Source organism: Pseudorasbora parva, chromosome 11 (assembly GCF_024679245.1).
Source record: "Pseudorasbora parva isolate DD20220531a chromosome 11, ASM2467924v1, whole genome shotgun sequence".
NCBI lineage: Eukaryota > Metazoa > Chordata > Actinopteri > Cypriniformes > Gobionidae > Pseudorasbora > Pseudorasbora parva.
The window spans coordinates 5,986,437-5,999,525 of record NC_090182.1 but is presented as its reverse complement, the minus strand read 5'-3'; the positions used below and the strand labels follow the sequence as shown (position 1 = coordinate 5,999,525).

The 13,089-nt window shown below is 38.3% G+C and overlaps 1 protein-coding gene across 1 annotated transcript in view; it reads right to left on the bottom strand.

The window, feature by feature from the left end:
- Nucleotides 1-13,089, bottom strand: part of zgc:66447 (SLAIN motif-containing protein-like) — a 42,738-nt gene that overhangs the window by 17,523 nt on the left and 12,126 nt on the right. Inside the window, exons 3-5 of the mRNA XM_067456879.1 lie at nt 9,283-9,422; nt 5,377-5,499; nt 1,142-1,282 (exon numbers count right to left, since the gene is read on the bottom strand). Coding sequence (XP_067312980.1) covers nt 1,142-1,282; nt 5,377-5,499; nt 9,283-9,422 — 404 coding nt within the window. The remainder of the gene's footprint in view (nt 1-1,141; nt 1,283-5,376; nt 5,500-9,282; nt 9,423-13,089) is intronic.

The following is a 13,089-nucleotide window of genomic DNA, read 5'->3' as shown; positions in this document are numbered from 1 at the left end:
TTCGATGCCAGACCGCGGCGATTAAATGTATATTTCCCTCAAATCGTGAATGTACATACTGATTTCACCCTGTGCTACAAGATACACTCATCGTGCAGCTCTTCTGTCAGAAGTCGATTCAAAATTGTGCTCGCGCGTGATGTTCACGTCTGCCTGGTGTGAGATCCTGAGACACGGCGCTGAGCTTCAGTCCGGTGTGCGACCGCCTTTAGGCACAATCGGCTTAAGGACGAGCATATAAACTCACTCAGTGTTCTTTTCCTCTCTAGGCAGGTATATTTTTAGGTTTATTTATCAAAATGTTCTTTTATATATTTGTGTGATGTTCTGTGTTTCGATCGCGGCTTTTAAATGTTATGAGAGAACTGTTAATTTACGAATGTGTAGTGTAGCCTAGTTTTGATCACTTTATTAAAAGTGGTGGCTGTGTGCCGTGTGTAAAGTAAAATAAAAATAGTCTTAGCCTCCAGCTGACTAGTGTCCTGCCCTTCCCAACCCGTTTTTACCGTTTATTTTTTTCCGGTCTATGGTTTACACACACACAGATGATTCGACTATCGGTCGACCATAGAGAATCGAAAATTCTGATTCGAATGTGTTAATCCTTAGTCGGGGACACCCCTAGACTGAACGTTTTCTACTTTTGCTGATCGAACACATCTTTACAATTTGCTGGGTCTTAAAAAAGTCTGCGTTTGTGATACATGTCCTTATTTCACGCAAAAAACGCTAGCTCGCTCTATCTGGATGCATGTAAATCTGCTCTAAGTTTGCGTTTTTTGTCACCTATCACACATGCGCACTTCAATAAGCCGACAGAAAGCAGGTTAATGCGTTAACATGCAGCACGAAATCGAGGTAAGAGGCAAAAAACTACCTGTCTCCACCAGTTTATGACCTTACTCCGATGAAAGAAAAAGGGTCACCGCGTTTACATGACCATGTTCATTGTCATCTTATTAGGCATAATCGGCTTAAAAAACGTGCATGTAAACGCACCCAGTGAGTTACAAAACAAAATGACAGGAATAGAAAGCATTTTCATACCCTTTACTTATTTGCATTTTGCATCAATAAGTGGTGCACTGAGGTAAACCCCCTCAGGGTCTGTCTGGATTTGTGTCTGGTGAAGCATACTTACTCTCCTCCTGCAGACGAGCCATAATCTGAACATCAGTCAGATCCTGAAGCTTATAGCCCATGGAGATGGAGTCATCCGAGGTGCTTAATTCACTATCAATAGAGGACTGTGAGCTGAGAGCGGAGTTGACTCCCATGTGACCTGTACACAACAGAGAACAAGCTCAATATTAGGGCTGCAACTAATCAATGAAACTGATACTAATAGATAAAAAGAATCGTCAACGGATCTGATTATCGGATCGCATCTGCGTGCTCTGCACAGAAAACATCCGCCAGTCACGACACTTTCCATTTGTGAGTAACACATTTGTGGGAAAGCACAGAAGGGCACAGAGTGAACTGCTGTGGGAAACGCTTTATATTCGGCTTCAAACTCATAAGCATTTACAGCAGCTTGTGCTGTCAGATGTGTGTGTTGTTTAACACATCTGAGATGTGCTTTCCCCAGGGCACAATTTGCACTTGACTTATACTCCTATCTGTAATGCTAGAAACTCACACAGTATTTTCTGTTTTGCATAAAGGTTCATTCTGACACCAAGCGACACCGTTTTTAACCCAAAATGCAAAACTTATACGTTTTGGCTGTTCATTTACATGACTACAAAGTTTTGGGGGCCTAAAAACACACCTTTGAAAACTATATTCTTATCGTTTCTACAAAAATGTGAATTTGTGAAAACAGTGACATCATTCGCATGCGTGTTACATGTTCAGTCTATAGGCGAAAAACGAAAAGTGTTTTGTTTTTGTGGATCCGTGTAAATGGGGACCATTTTGACAACTTTGTCGGCTGTTTGTGAAATATCCAAAGGAAAAACTTTTGTTTTTCGTACATCGTTGTCATGTTAACGCATGCTCTGTTAAACTTCACTTCACCGAATGAGTGCCGGTGCGGTGACGTCAAAACAGACTGAATGCAATATAATGGGATTTTGATGCACGTTAAATGCATGTTTAACAATTGTATTTTTATGAGATTAGTAACTGTAAAGTGACTTGCATCGGTAATATGTAAAAATTTGTTCAGATGAATAAATGTTGTATGGGATTTTGTGTTTTTTTACCGTCAGCAAAATGTAAGGCCTAATGTTTATATTTTAACCGCTTTTTCATATAATCAGGGTTCGTACACCTTTTCAAAGGTCAAATTCAAGCACTTTTCAAGCACTTTCAAGGTCCATTTTAAAGATTTTTCCAGCACCTAACACCGCTGTAAATTACATACCAATACATTGTCAAAATTATTATTTAGTGTCATCATCACATTAAAAAGATAATAATGCTATAAACAGCCAAAATTGTGTTTCGTAAAGCAGAAGGATCAGATATTTAACCAAATTTCTTTTAAATGTATCACTGTCTAAGTAGACTGTGCTTACTATTTAACCTGCCTTTGGGGTTATTGTAAAAACAATTATCCTAAAAATCACTCGACGGGTTCACTTAACTTTCAATTTATTTATTGAAAATTTAAAAAATGCAAACATTCGTCTTTGAGGAGACAGTCAATCAGATTCAGCTCATTGACCTTTTCTATTTTTAATTAATTTCTTTTTTTGTGTGTATGTCTATTAAAAGTCTAGGCAATCAAATATTTCTTCTGAAGAGATCACTTTATATGATAAAGCTTAAGCTTTTTTTTTCATAAACATTGATCAATTACCATTACAATTATCTCACAAATATGCTTACAGTGCATGTTCTACAACGGGGTAATTGTGTTGCAGTAGCTTACATACAGCACAAGAAAGCTTGACTTCAAATGGTAAAAAGAAGAGAAAACAGTAATAAAATAAGAACAAATAAGCAAAAACAATAGCACAAATAAATCAGGTAGGCCTAGGTCTAACTATATTCAGGTGAGAAACTGAATTAAAAAAGTTATCAAATTTAAAATAACATTGGATTTTCATTGTAAAAATTAAATGCATATTAATCTGTTAAAGTTACTCAAGTTAATCAGGAAAGAGCAGCAAGTGATCTTTTGTCTTTTTGTAGTTTGAATAACTGCTGCCCCTTTAAGACCAGACGCGAGTGTGGAATCAAAACACTGTTCCCGTTACTCGACTGTATTTACATTAATACACACCCAGATGAACATTGTAACATTTTTTGTGTGTATTTGACCATTAATAAGCTGGGAAAAGGAGCTATTTTTTTATTTATTTACTTGTATGTCAGAGGTCGGCTTTATAACGGTATGTGCGCACTTCAGATATGAGCGCGGGATCTGCTGGAATTTGTAGAATTATGTGCAATCCTGACCCCGAAATTCAGACCGATCACACACTAACACACTGTCATAAAATCAAGCAGAATGCGCCGCCACGTTAGTGTTCAGACAGAGGGTTAACCTGTCGGACGGAGGCGGAGAGGAGAGCAGCAGGTGTAAAGAGGAGAGGTATCGTTTCGGATATTTCATTATCGATGCATATGCACTAATTACTTGTATGACCATCTGACACTATTTTTATGGACTGAGCTAACCTTTGTAGGTTTTATTTCTACATTTAATAAACAAACTATTTAGTCAGATAGTTATTTGTTGTAAAAGAAAGTTACAATTTCAAGCATTTTTAAGCACTTTATCCAAAATTCAAGCACTTTTCAAACCTTGAAAACACAACATCAAAATTCAAGCACTTTCAAGGATTTCAAGCACCCGTACGAACCCTGTGTAATATATGGCATAGTACAAAGATACATCCACATGTTTACTTTTTCAATTTGCACATTTTTTGGAGGATGACAATGGACAGGATGAAGAATAGTTTTTTTTTTTTTTTTTAATACAGAAAATAAAATTCGGCCTAGAGTATCTAAACGATCAAAATAATCAGCTGTAGTCTTGGTTCAATTATTTGGAGATTATATTCAAATATAAAATATCAGCATCAAAACCATTTAATCTGCATCTGTTTATCTGTGCATTTATTGAATGAGCACTTTGCCACTGGACGTCCCACTGATTGCTCCTTATCTTATCTATGCATCATCTTTTTATTCTTTTTATAACTGTTTTAGTTTACCTTTGTTCTTATCTTTGGTTATTGTTATTTTATATATATATCACTTTATTCTTTTGAATTCTCTTTGCAACTGTATATTTCTATTTCTTATGCATCTGCTGATTATTATTTTTGGTTAGGGCTGTCTGACTGGAAGAGATTGGAAAAGGAGAGCAGTGTGCTTCGCTTCATTCTGCTTGTTGCAGACAGTGCAGCGGACTCAAGCAAGGGGAGGCCCTGCGGGTCAAAGGTCACGACCCGTACAGGAGCCCGTCTTGGACCCACTTGTAAGGTCAAGGAGACATTGCGAACCTGCTCCATCTCTTCCATCTCAGATAGGGGTACCCGAATGTACAATCAGGCAGATAGGGATCTATGCATTACCATTATATTTTGATTTATTATAAAAATTACTCTTTACAACTATTTTAATTGTCCTTGTTTTTATTTTAATTCTTACACATTTATGCATATTTCTTATGCATGTGTTATCACTATTTTAATTAATTTCTATGCTAGGCACTCTGAATTGCCATTGTGTATGAAATGTGCTATACAAATAAAATTGCCATGCCCAAATCTGTAGAGAATGTCCTAAATGTGTTGCATCCAAAAGTCTCTTTTACCCTTTACAACATCGCCATAAACTGCAGTCTGAAGAGTGTGTTAAACTTAATGTTGCTGCTGAAACCCCAGCCGTGAAACAAAGCACATTGCAAGCTTCATTTACTTATGGTGGGCCTTATAAAACAAAACTGAACATTGAGCCACTCCATGGAAAATACAGAGATATATACTGTATATCGCCATTCAGCCAAAAATACCAAAATGTGATTTCTAGTCCATATCGCCCAGCCCTAGAACTGCAAGTGAGTCACATGCCTGCAGCAAAGCAACTAAAATCATTTCTGGCTACCAGTGAGGTTCATTAAACAGCAGAAACTCATGCAGACGCAGTTACTCGTGACTTCAGCTCACACCGCACACCAAACAGGTTTTGAAACACACAGCTAAAGACTAAGTTAAGAGGAATTTGCCAGCCAGATATGTTTGCCAGAAACCTCATGCATGATATCTGACCTTGTCATTTGCTTTATGTGTACTTAACACAAACAAAGTCATAGCAGCTCTGTCCACACCACTGAATGGGTGTGCATGGGTGTGTGTGTTTGTGTTGTGGTAAGAGGCGTGGGATGCGCAGTGAACCGGGTTAAAGCCATACCTGAGCTGCCAGAGGTTAGTAGTGTTTTGTTAGTTGATTTGAGGTACCCAGCAGAGGAGGATGCTGAGACGCCAGCCTCAGCGGCCTGAGATGGGCTACTGTACACGTTCTTCCATCTAGATGCTGCAAAACACAAACAATAAATAATTTAACAACCAGATGAAAAAATTGTATTCACCCTCATGTTGCCGTTTTGTCCATACAATGAAGTTCAGCGGGGTGTTGTTTTGGACCACACCAACTTTTAAAAATTCTTACTCTCTTTAAAAATATATTTTGTGCTCCACAGAAAAAAGAAAGTCCAACAGGTTTGGAGCAACATGAAGGTGAGTAAATGACAATTTTCATTTTTGGGTGAGCTATCCCTTTAAATTCTACATTCGTCATTTCACATGTAAGGATGCACAAAACTTGACTCAAAGATTTGACAGAGCAAATTACACGACAAATGTTAAAGTCCCCCTGTGGTGAAAATCATGTTTTTAAAGGAGGGGGGGAATGCTGTTTCATGCATACTGAGCTTTTTACACTGTTAAACATCTAGTTTCTCATCCTAAACATAGACAAGTTTCAAAAACTAATGTTGGGCGTTTGATAGAGTATTTCTGTGTCAAAAATACTCCTTCCGGTTTCTCACAAGTTTCGGAGAGTTTTTTTCGAGTATGGGTCGGCTTGACGTTGACAGAGCGGAAGGTCCTTGTATGGGCCGTACGGGCTCTTCTCGCGGAAGGGTGCGCACGCGCCTGACCAGAGGCGAGAGAGGAAATGCACGCCCATAAACACTGCTCTCAGCTGCAGATCCACTCGTCCGTGAACACTTATGTCGTTATAGTTCGCGTCGCGCTCGACTTTATTCCTATGGGTGACATCAAGCGACTTCAACGCTTTAGCACAGCATTCTGGGAAGGCAGAGCTGCATTTGAACCGATTTGAACGCAGAAATGACTGGAAGCGTCACATCACGCTTTAGTCGCGTCGCAAAAGTGGATCTCCACGGTCACTGCTGTCAGGACTTTACCAAATCATACCAAAGAAGTGTGTTTTTGACGGAGCGGTCCCAGCGATAAAGGTTCGGTCCTGCTTTGGAAGCAGCCGGTGAGTAAAACTGCTTCAAATGTCTGCTGTTGGCTACCGTCGCGTGAGTAAACATCAGTAAACGACACGATCGTGTATAACGTTAGTTAATTTATCAATGGAGCATGCGATCTATGGTGTGTGTTTAAATACATTTGTTTAGCTGACCAATATAGGTGTCAGTTTGTTTATTGTAAAACCACCCAAACATAAACCTAGCATTCTCACAAAGCGTGCTTCGTCATTCAAATGCGCTAACGTTACTCCATTGCTGTTCTATGTACTAATCTGATGTGCAAAACCGTTTTGCTTGCTACTGCTAAGGTTTAGTCGCATACAATAGTCCATAAACCGAATCATGTCCTCATAAACTGCGAGTAAACACACAAATGATGACAGGCCACTAAATACAGTCCATACCACAGAGACGGACGTCCTGCTGTCAATCTACTCGAGATTGACTGAAACTGAGTGTTTCACCCCGCCTTTAATGTTGTTTATTTGTCTATGTGGTGTTTTTAATACGCTTTTAGACTTTATATACTTTATTATTCTTTAAATCATGTGCAAAATAAACACCAATGCTGAGTATTTTCTCCTTAAACTGCAGTGTCTGTGTTTTATGTGTTACAAACTATCTTGTAACCAATCACGTCAACTTGCTGGCGAGCTTTATCATATCATTACCTATTCTCTGAAGCAGAGGAGTCTCAAGAGAAGCCTAGTATTTTTTTCTGTTGATGTGAAAAAACGGGTACATTAAGCAAAATAGCAAGTGTATTATGTATATTACGATGTTATGATGAACTATATGTTCAAAGCGTTTCTAAGGATGCTGATTATCTGAAGGACAGAGACTCGGAACGCGTATACTAAATGAAGCAAGGGAGTAGAGTTATATTCAAGCTATTTTAAGGTATAAAGAATTTTTGTTAGAAGGACAGAGACTCGGAAATGATGAAACGAAAACATGGTTTGTGTGAGATTAGCAACAGATTTTTAACTTTTTGATAACGTAGTCAAGCAAAAGGTTAATTATATCAATTAACGATAAGATTCAGACGTTGTACAACGATACCATTGTGCAGCATTTACTACGGGTGTGAGTGAGTGAGTGTAGGGGGGGATAATATGCATATTCATGGGAACAAGTATACTAAATGAAGCAAGGGAATAGAGATATATTTAAGCTATTTTACGGCAACAACAAAAAAATTATTTCACAAGAAAAAATATTACATATATAATTTGTCAAATTTTGATCATCTTTGATCAAAGATGAGTTAAGGGATAAAATTACTGAATACAGGGGGACTTTAATAAATGCCTGCTTTCATAAAGGAGTAATTCTTATAAGAAATGTAACTAATGGGATTATATAAAAAGAGACGCTTACATTTCAGGTGTGGGGGGGGGACATTAAAGGGTTAGTTCACCCAAAAACAAAAATTCTGTCATAAATTCCTCACCCTCATGTCGATCCAAACCTTCGTTCATCTTCAGAACATAAATACAGATCTTTTTGGTGAAATATGAGAGCTCTCTGACCCCTCCATAGACATTTAATTTACACTTTCCAATGTTCAACCTTAATGGTTATGAAGAGACAAGAATACATTTTGTGCAAAAAAACAAACAAAATAACACCTTATAAACAAGGTCTTACGGATTTGGAATGACATGAGGGTGAGAAATTAATGACAGAAAAAAAAATTTGAATGAACTATCCCTTTAACTAATTACTATGTGTTTGTTTCTGCAGAGCATTCAACATTGTTTGTACCTGCAATATTAATATTGTGTTTTCTTGAATCTATTACTTACCAACTAGAAACTGTCTTGCTGCTTTCAGACTGCGAACAGGTGTGTAAAAAAATACATGCATTTATACTCTAAACCTTTTTTGGCAAACAGTGTAGAGCAGTGGTAGCTGGTGAATTGGATGGTAGGCTAAAGAGAGACATTTTTCTTCTCACTGAAACTTTCATTTAATCGTCTTAAACAAATTTTCACATGGCGTCATTAAAGACAGCATGGAAGTTGGCGAATGTCTTCTCATGTATTTTGTAGGACAGGTCTGAATTTTGTCCATGGGGAATCGAACTTGAATTTGAATAAGTTTGGCTAGTAGTTTTGTGTGGTGGTTTCAAAATTGGAAACAAGAATTGTGAAATGTCGCTGGTATTTAAAAGGGCATATTAAGCTTATTTATTTCAATTCAAGGTTACAGGAGTCAATAACATTGAAAACAATAAACATTGTATTTATTTCTACTTAGCGTTTTCTTTTTTGTGGCCAGGGCAGTAGAAAAAAATCCTTGAGTTAAGCCCTGTGCACGTTATAGATCTTATTGTGAACAACTCAAAAATCTCATAACTATCTCTTTCTGTGGCACTATTTAAACCTGGTATTAAGACGTGTTTTAGTTGATCGGATCACAAGCAGACGAGGGAGACATTCCCGTTTACAACCGGTGTTTTAATCCGTCTCTTTTGTCGATGGGTAAATGTATGGCCTTTTTCCGGTCTTTCGATCTAATGGATTAAAATAAGTTCACACAACTTGCATATGAACGTTACATATTCCCATAATGGTCAATAGGTGGTCTTTTGTGGCTGTTCGAACCCATTTGACCACATGAGAATCTACACTAAGAAAGCAAGACCCTGTTCACTGTATTGTCAACTGTATTTAGTGTCGTCCACTTGTGATCCACTCTCTATTCATCTATATACAACAAACACTGTGTTTTGTTAGCATCCGTTAAATTACCATAAAATATTGTTTCTATTATATGTCAACTGATTCACATATTTTGTAAAGTTTCCATACTTTGATCTAGTCGGTTGATGAGTGTCCGACAGGCGACTTCAGTCTCTGGACTGGGGTGATCGAGAACTTTTCTACACCATTTCAGTGGCGATTCAGGCCCCTGTTGTGTCATAACCTGCTTCTTTGGTGACACGTATAACCTGAAGAGAGAAAAACAGGACACATTTACAAGAACAGAAATGGTAAGCATCAACCATGCAAGTAAACCTGTAAAAGTAGTTTTGAGGGAGAAATGAGAAATTACACTGAAAAAAATGCTTTTCTTACTTAGTATTTTTGTCTTGTTTCTAGTCCAAACATCTAAAAATTCTTAAAACAAGAAGTATTTACTAGACAAGCATAGGTTCCTCACTGTCACATCCCTATACACACACACTGTCATTCACAGTGCGTGACCACTGACGTGTTTTCAGATCATTCCTATGGCAGCTCAACTTCTATAGGAATTCATTGAAAACAATCGCTTTGCTCCGCTCCGTTATGAATGCCCGAGCGGCTGTGTCCATGTTACTTTCAGTTTAGAATTAGCTATTTAAAAGCCCCCTCCGGTGATACCGGTGTTGTCACATGTCGTTTAACTGGTGGGAAATGTCCTCAACGTCACATCCCTACACACACCCACACACACTGAAGCATGCACGACGCTCTGTGTTTTCAGCCTCTGCCTCCTCACATATGAGGACATGAATGAACGAACATGAGTTCGAACTCCAGAGCCGCTTCTTCAGCATTTTACAGTTTCAGCTGAGAAAACTACCATCATATCATAAACACACAGAAACCCGTCAAAATAAAAGTCTGGTTTAACGTCACCATTTAACTTGATAATTTTTCCTCCATGTTTTAATTTTAACAGTAAAGCTCAATGTGCACCGCATCGTTGAACAAAAAAAAAGTTTGTTTAATTTCATATGATTAAAAGATCAATTAAATTAATGTTTTATGTCTTAATTTGATTACCAGAAAATAACACAAGATTTGTGTGTGGGGGGGTATATTTCATAGAAATTAGTTTTAAAAACATTATTAAAATTGTTTTTTTTAATTAATTAAAATAAAATTTTGATGATTCAAATTTCATTTAGTGGAGTCCAAAAAAATAAAACGGAAAAAACAGAATTTGGAAAAAATAAAACGATTTCACAAGGCACTGCATAAAGATGGCAAACCAGAGCTTCCTGTTCTTACATGATTGTTGCTCAAACGTAATTATAGGGGAAAATCAAACGATCGCTTCAGTGTTACTGGAACAGATGCTTGTCGTTCATTTGAGAAGCCTCAATCCTTCATGAGCAACTCATCAAAATGCTGCACATGCCAATAAATGCTGCTCTGATGGAGCCCACGCTCTCTCCAGACCGACACAAACATCCATTTCCTTCTGGGAGGAAGAAGAACATAATAATAACAATAAGATTCTGATCCTATTTGAAAGCAGAGTCTGGACGGCTGACGCACTTGAAATTATTGTCAGAAGTCACAACATTTACAAGATATGTGAATTGAAGAGGTTATAACAATCAACTTTTCCATGATCTTTTGACATAGAAAAGCTGTCTCATCTCTGGACCACTAGCATCCCTAAACGGAAATGCAAAAATAATGACTTTTTTTTTTATTATGTTTTTTGAAAGGTTTCCCAAACACTGCTGTTCAACTGAGAGTAGTGATAGGAGTGATGTGATGAAATTTCAGGAACTGGAAATATTCAACCAAAAATACATTGTGGCTGAAACCAGTTTAAGGGCCGAAATCGTTGATCAAAATGGTGAGGTTTAAACTGCGCTTCTTTGTGGGCAAGTTTTGTTTTCTTAAAGTTTAGTCCACACAATGTGAATATATCTAATCCTATTAAATAAATATAAATATCACATCACTTAAAGATTTAATAAATTTAATCAAATTAAATAATGAATATAAACCGACACTCAAAGCTTGTTAACCGATCATTAACAGTCGACAAGATTATGTTAAAGGGATCCCCTGGTGTTGAGACTTGTATGGCTTAATATAACATAAATGATGTCTCTTACTGAATTATGTAGTAGAAAACCCATGAAAGATCTACGTTATTTAAAAAATCGATTTTATATTTGGACCATGGGCGGCGCCATTTTGTTTGCGTTCTAGGTTGATGACGTAGATTGGTTGAACTCCTCAATCAGCTGGCGTTACCCGTAGCTATTTTTACCACAACGCAACTCGAAAATTGTTTCAGAGTTAAACAAAACCAATGAATTGCTTTGTAATTGTACTTAAAACACACTCAAACATACATGTGCACACAAACTCACCTACACAAGTCACAAACAGATCGGCGGGCGCGCACACACACCTGACAGACTGCGCTGTCTCAATCGAGATGTTGGGCTGCTCAGTCTCCACGACAGGGGCTGAATCCGAAATCGACCCCCTATACCTTGAAATAGGGCATTATTTGAAGGGACGGCCATTTGTAGTGTTGTCCGACACCAGTGGACATGTTCAAGTGCAGTCATTCAGTCTCACGTTCACCGCAATAACGAGTGTACAGCCGATTTACACACAACAGCTGTCCGACTTCACGCACTCGATCGTCTTCATTCACTCCTTCAAGTTGTATTAGTGAACAAAAGTAGCGAAAGTAATTTGTGTCTTAAAAGTGAAAGTTTAAAGATTGAGGTTAATTCACTGAGCGTGCTCAAACTTTAATGCACAAACCAATCCCATGCATCATCACCAAAACATCCTGCCTCTCTTCCTCACGTTCCCCTATCCCATCATCCTACCTAGATATTTCCCTCTGCTGGATACATTAGGCATTACAGTTAATCTACTGCATATCAACAGTCTATCTATGATATCAACACAGGGAATAGTGATGTATGCGCGCACGCAGTGCGTGTGTGTTCGCGCCGATCTGTTCGCGCCTCATGTGTGTGTGTGTGTGTGTGTGTGTGTGTGTGTGTGTGTGTGTGTGTGTGTGTGTGTTCGCGCCGAACTGTTGGGGTGTGTGTGAGTCTGTGTGAGCGAGAGAGTTTGTGTCCACATGTATGTTTGGGTGCGTGAAGTCGGACAGCTGTTTGTAAATCGGCTGTACACTGCGGTGCAACGTGAGACTGAATGACTGCACTCGAACATTTCCACTATGATGTCGGACAACACTACAAATGGCCGTCCCTTCAAATAATGCCCTATTTCAGGGTATAGGGGGTCGATTTCGGATTCAGCCCCTGTCATGGAGACTGAGCAGCCCAACATCTCGATTGAGACAACGCAGTCTGTAGGTGTGTGTGCCCGGCCGCCGATCTGTTTGTGTAGGTGAGTTTGTGTGCTTGTATGTTTGAGTGTGTTTTAAGTACAATTACAAAGCAATTCATTGGTTTTGTTTAACTCTGAAACAATTTTCGAGTTGCGTTGTGGTAAAAATAGCTACGGGTAACGCCAGCTGATTGAGGAGTTCAACCAATCTACGTCATCAACCTAGAACGCAAACAAAATGGCGCCGCCCATGGTCCAAATATAAAATCGATTTTTTAAATAACGTAGATCTTTCATGGGTTTTCTACTACATAATTCAGTAAGAGACATCATTTATGTTATATTAAGCCATACAAGTCTCAACACCAGGGGATCCCTTTAAAGGGTTAGTTTACCCAAAAATTATTTCATTAATTACTCACCCTCATGTCGTTGGACACCCGTAAGACCTTCGTTCATCTTCAGAACACAAATGAAGATATTTTTGTTGAAAGCTGAGAAAGGCTTCAGAAAGGCCTCCATTGGGATTCAGTACATTTACACTCACAAGACCCATAAAGGCACTAA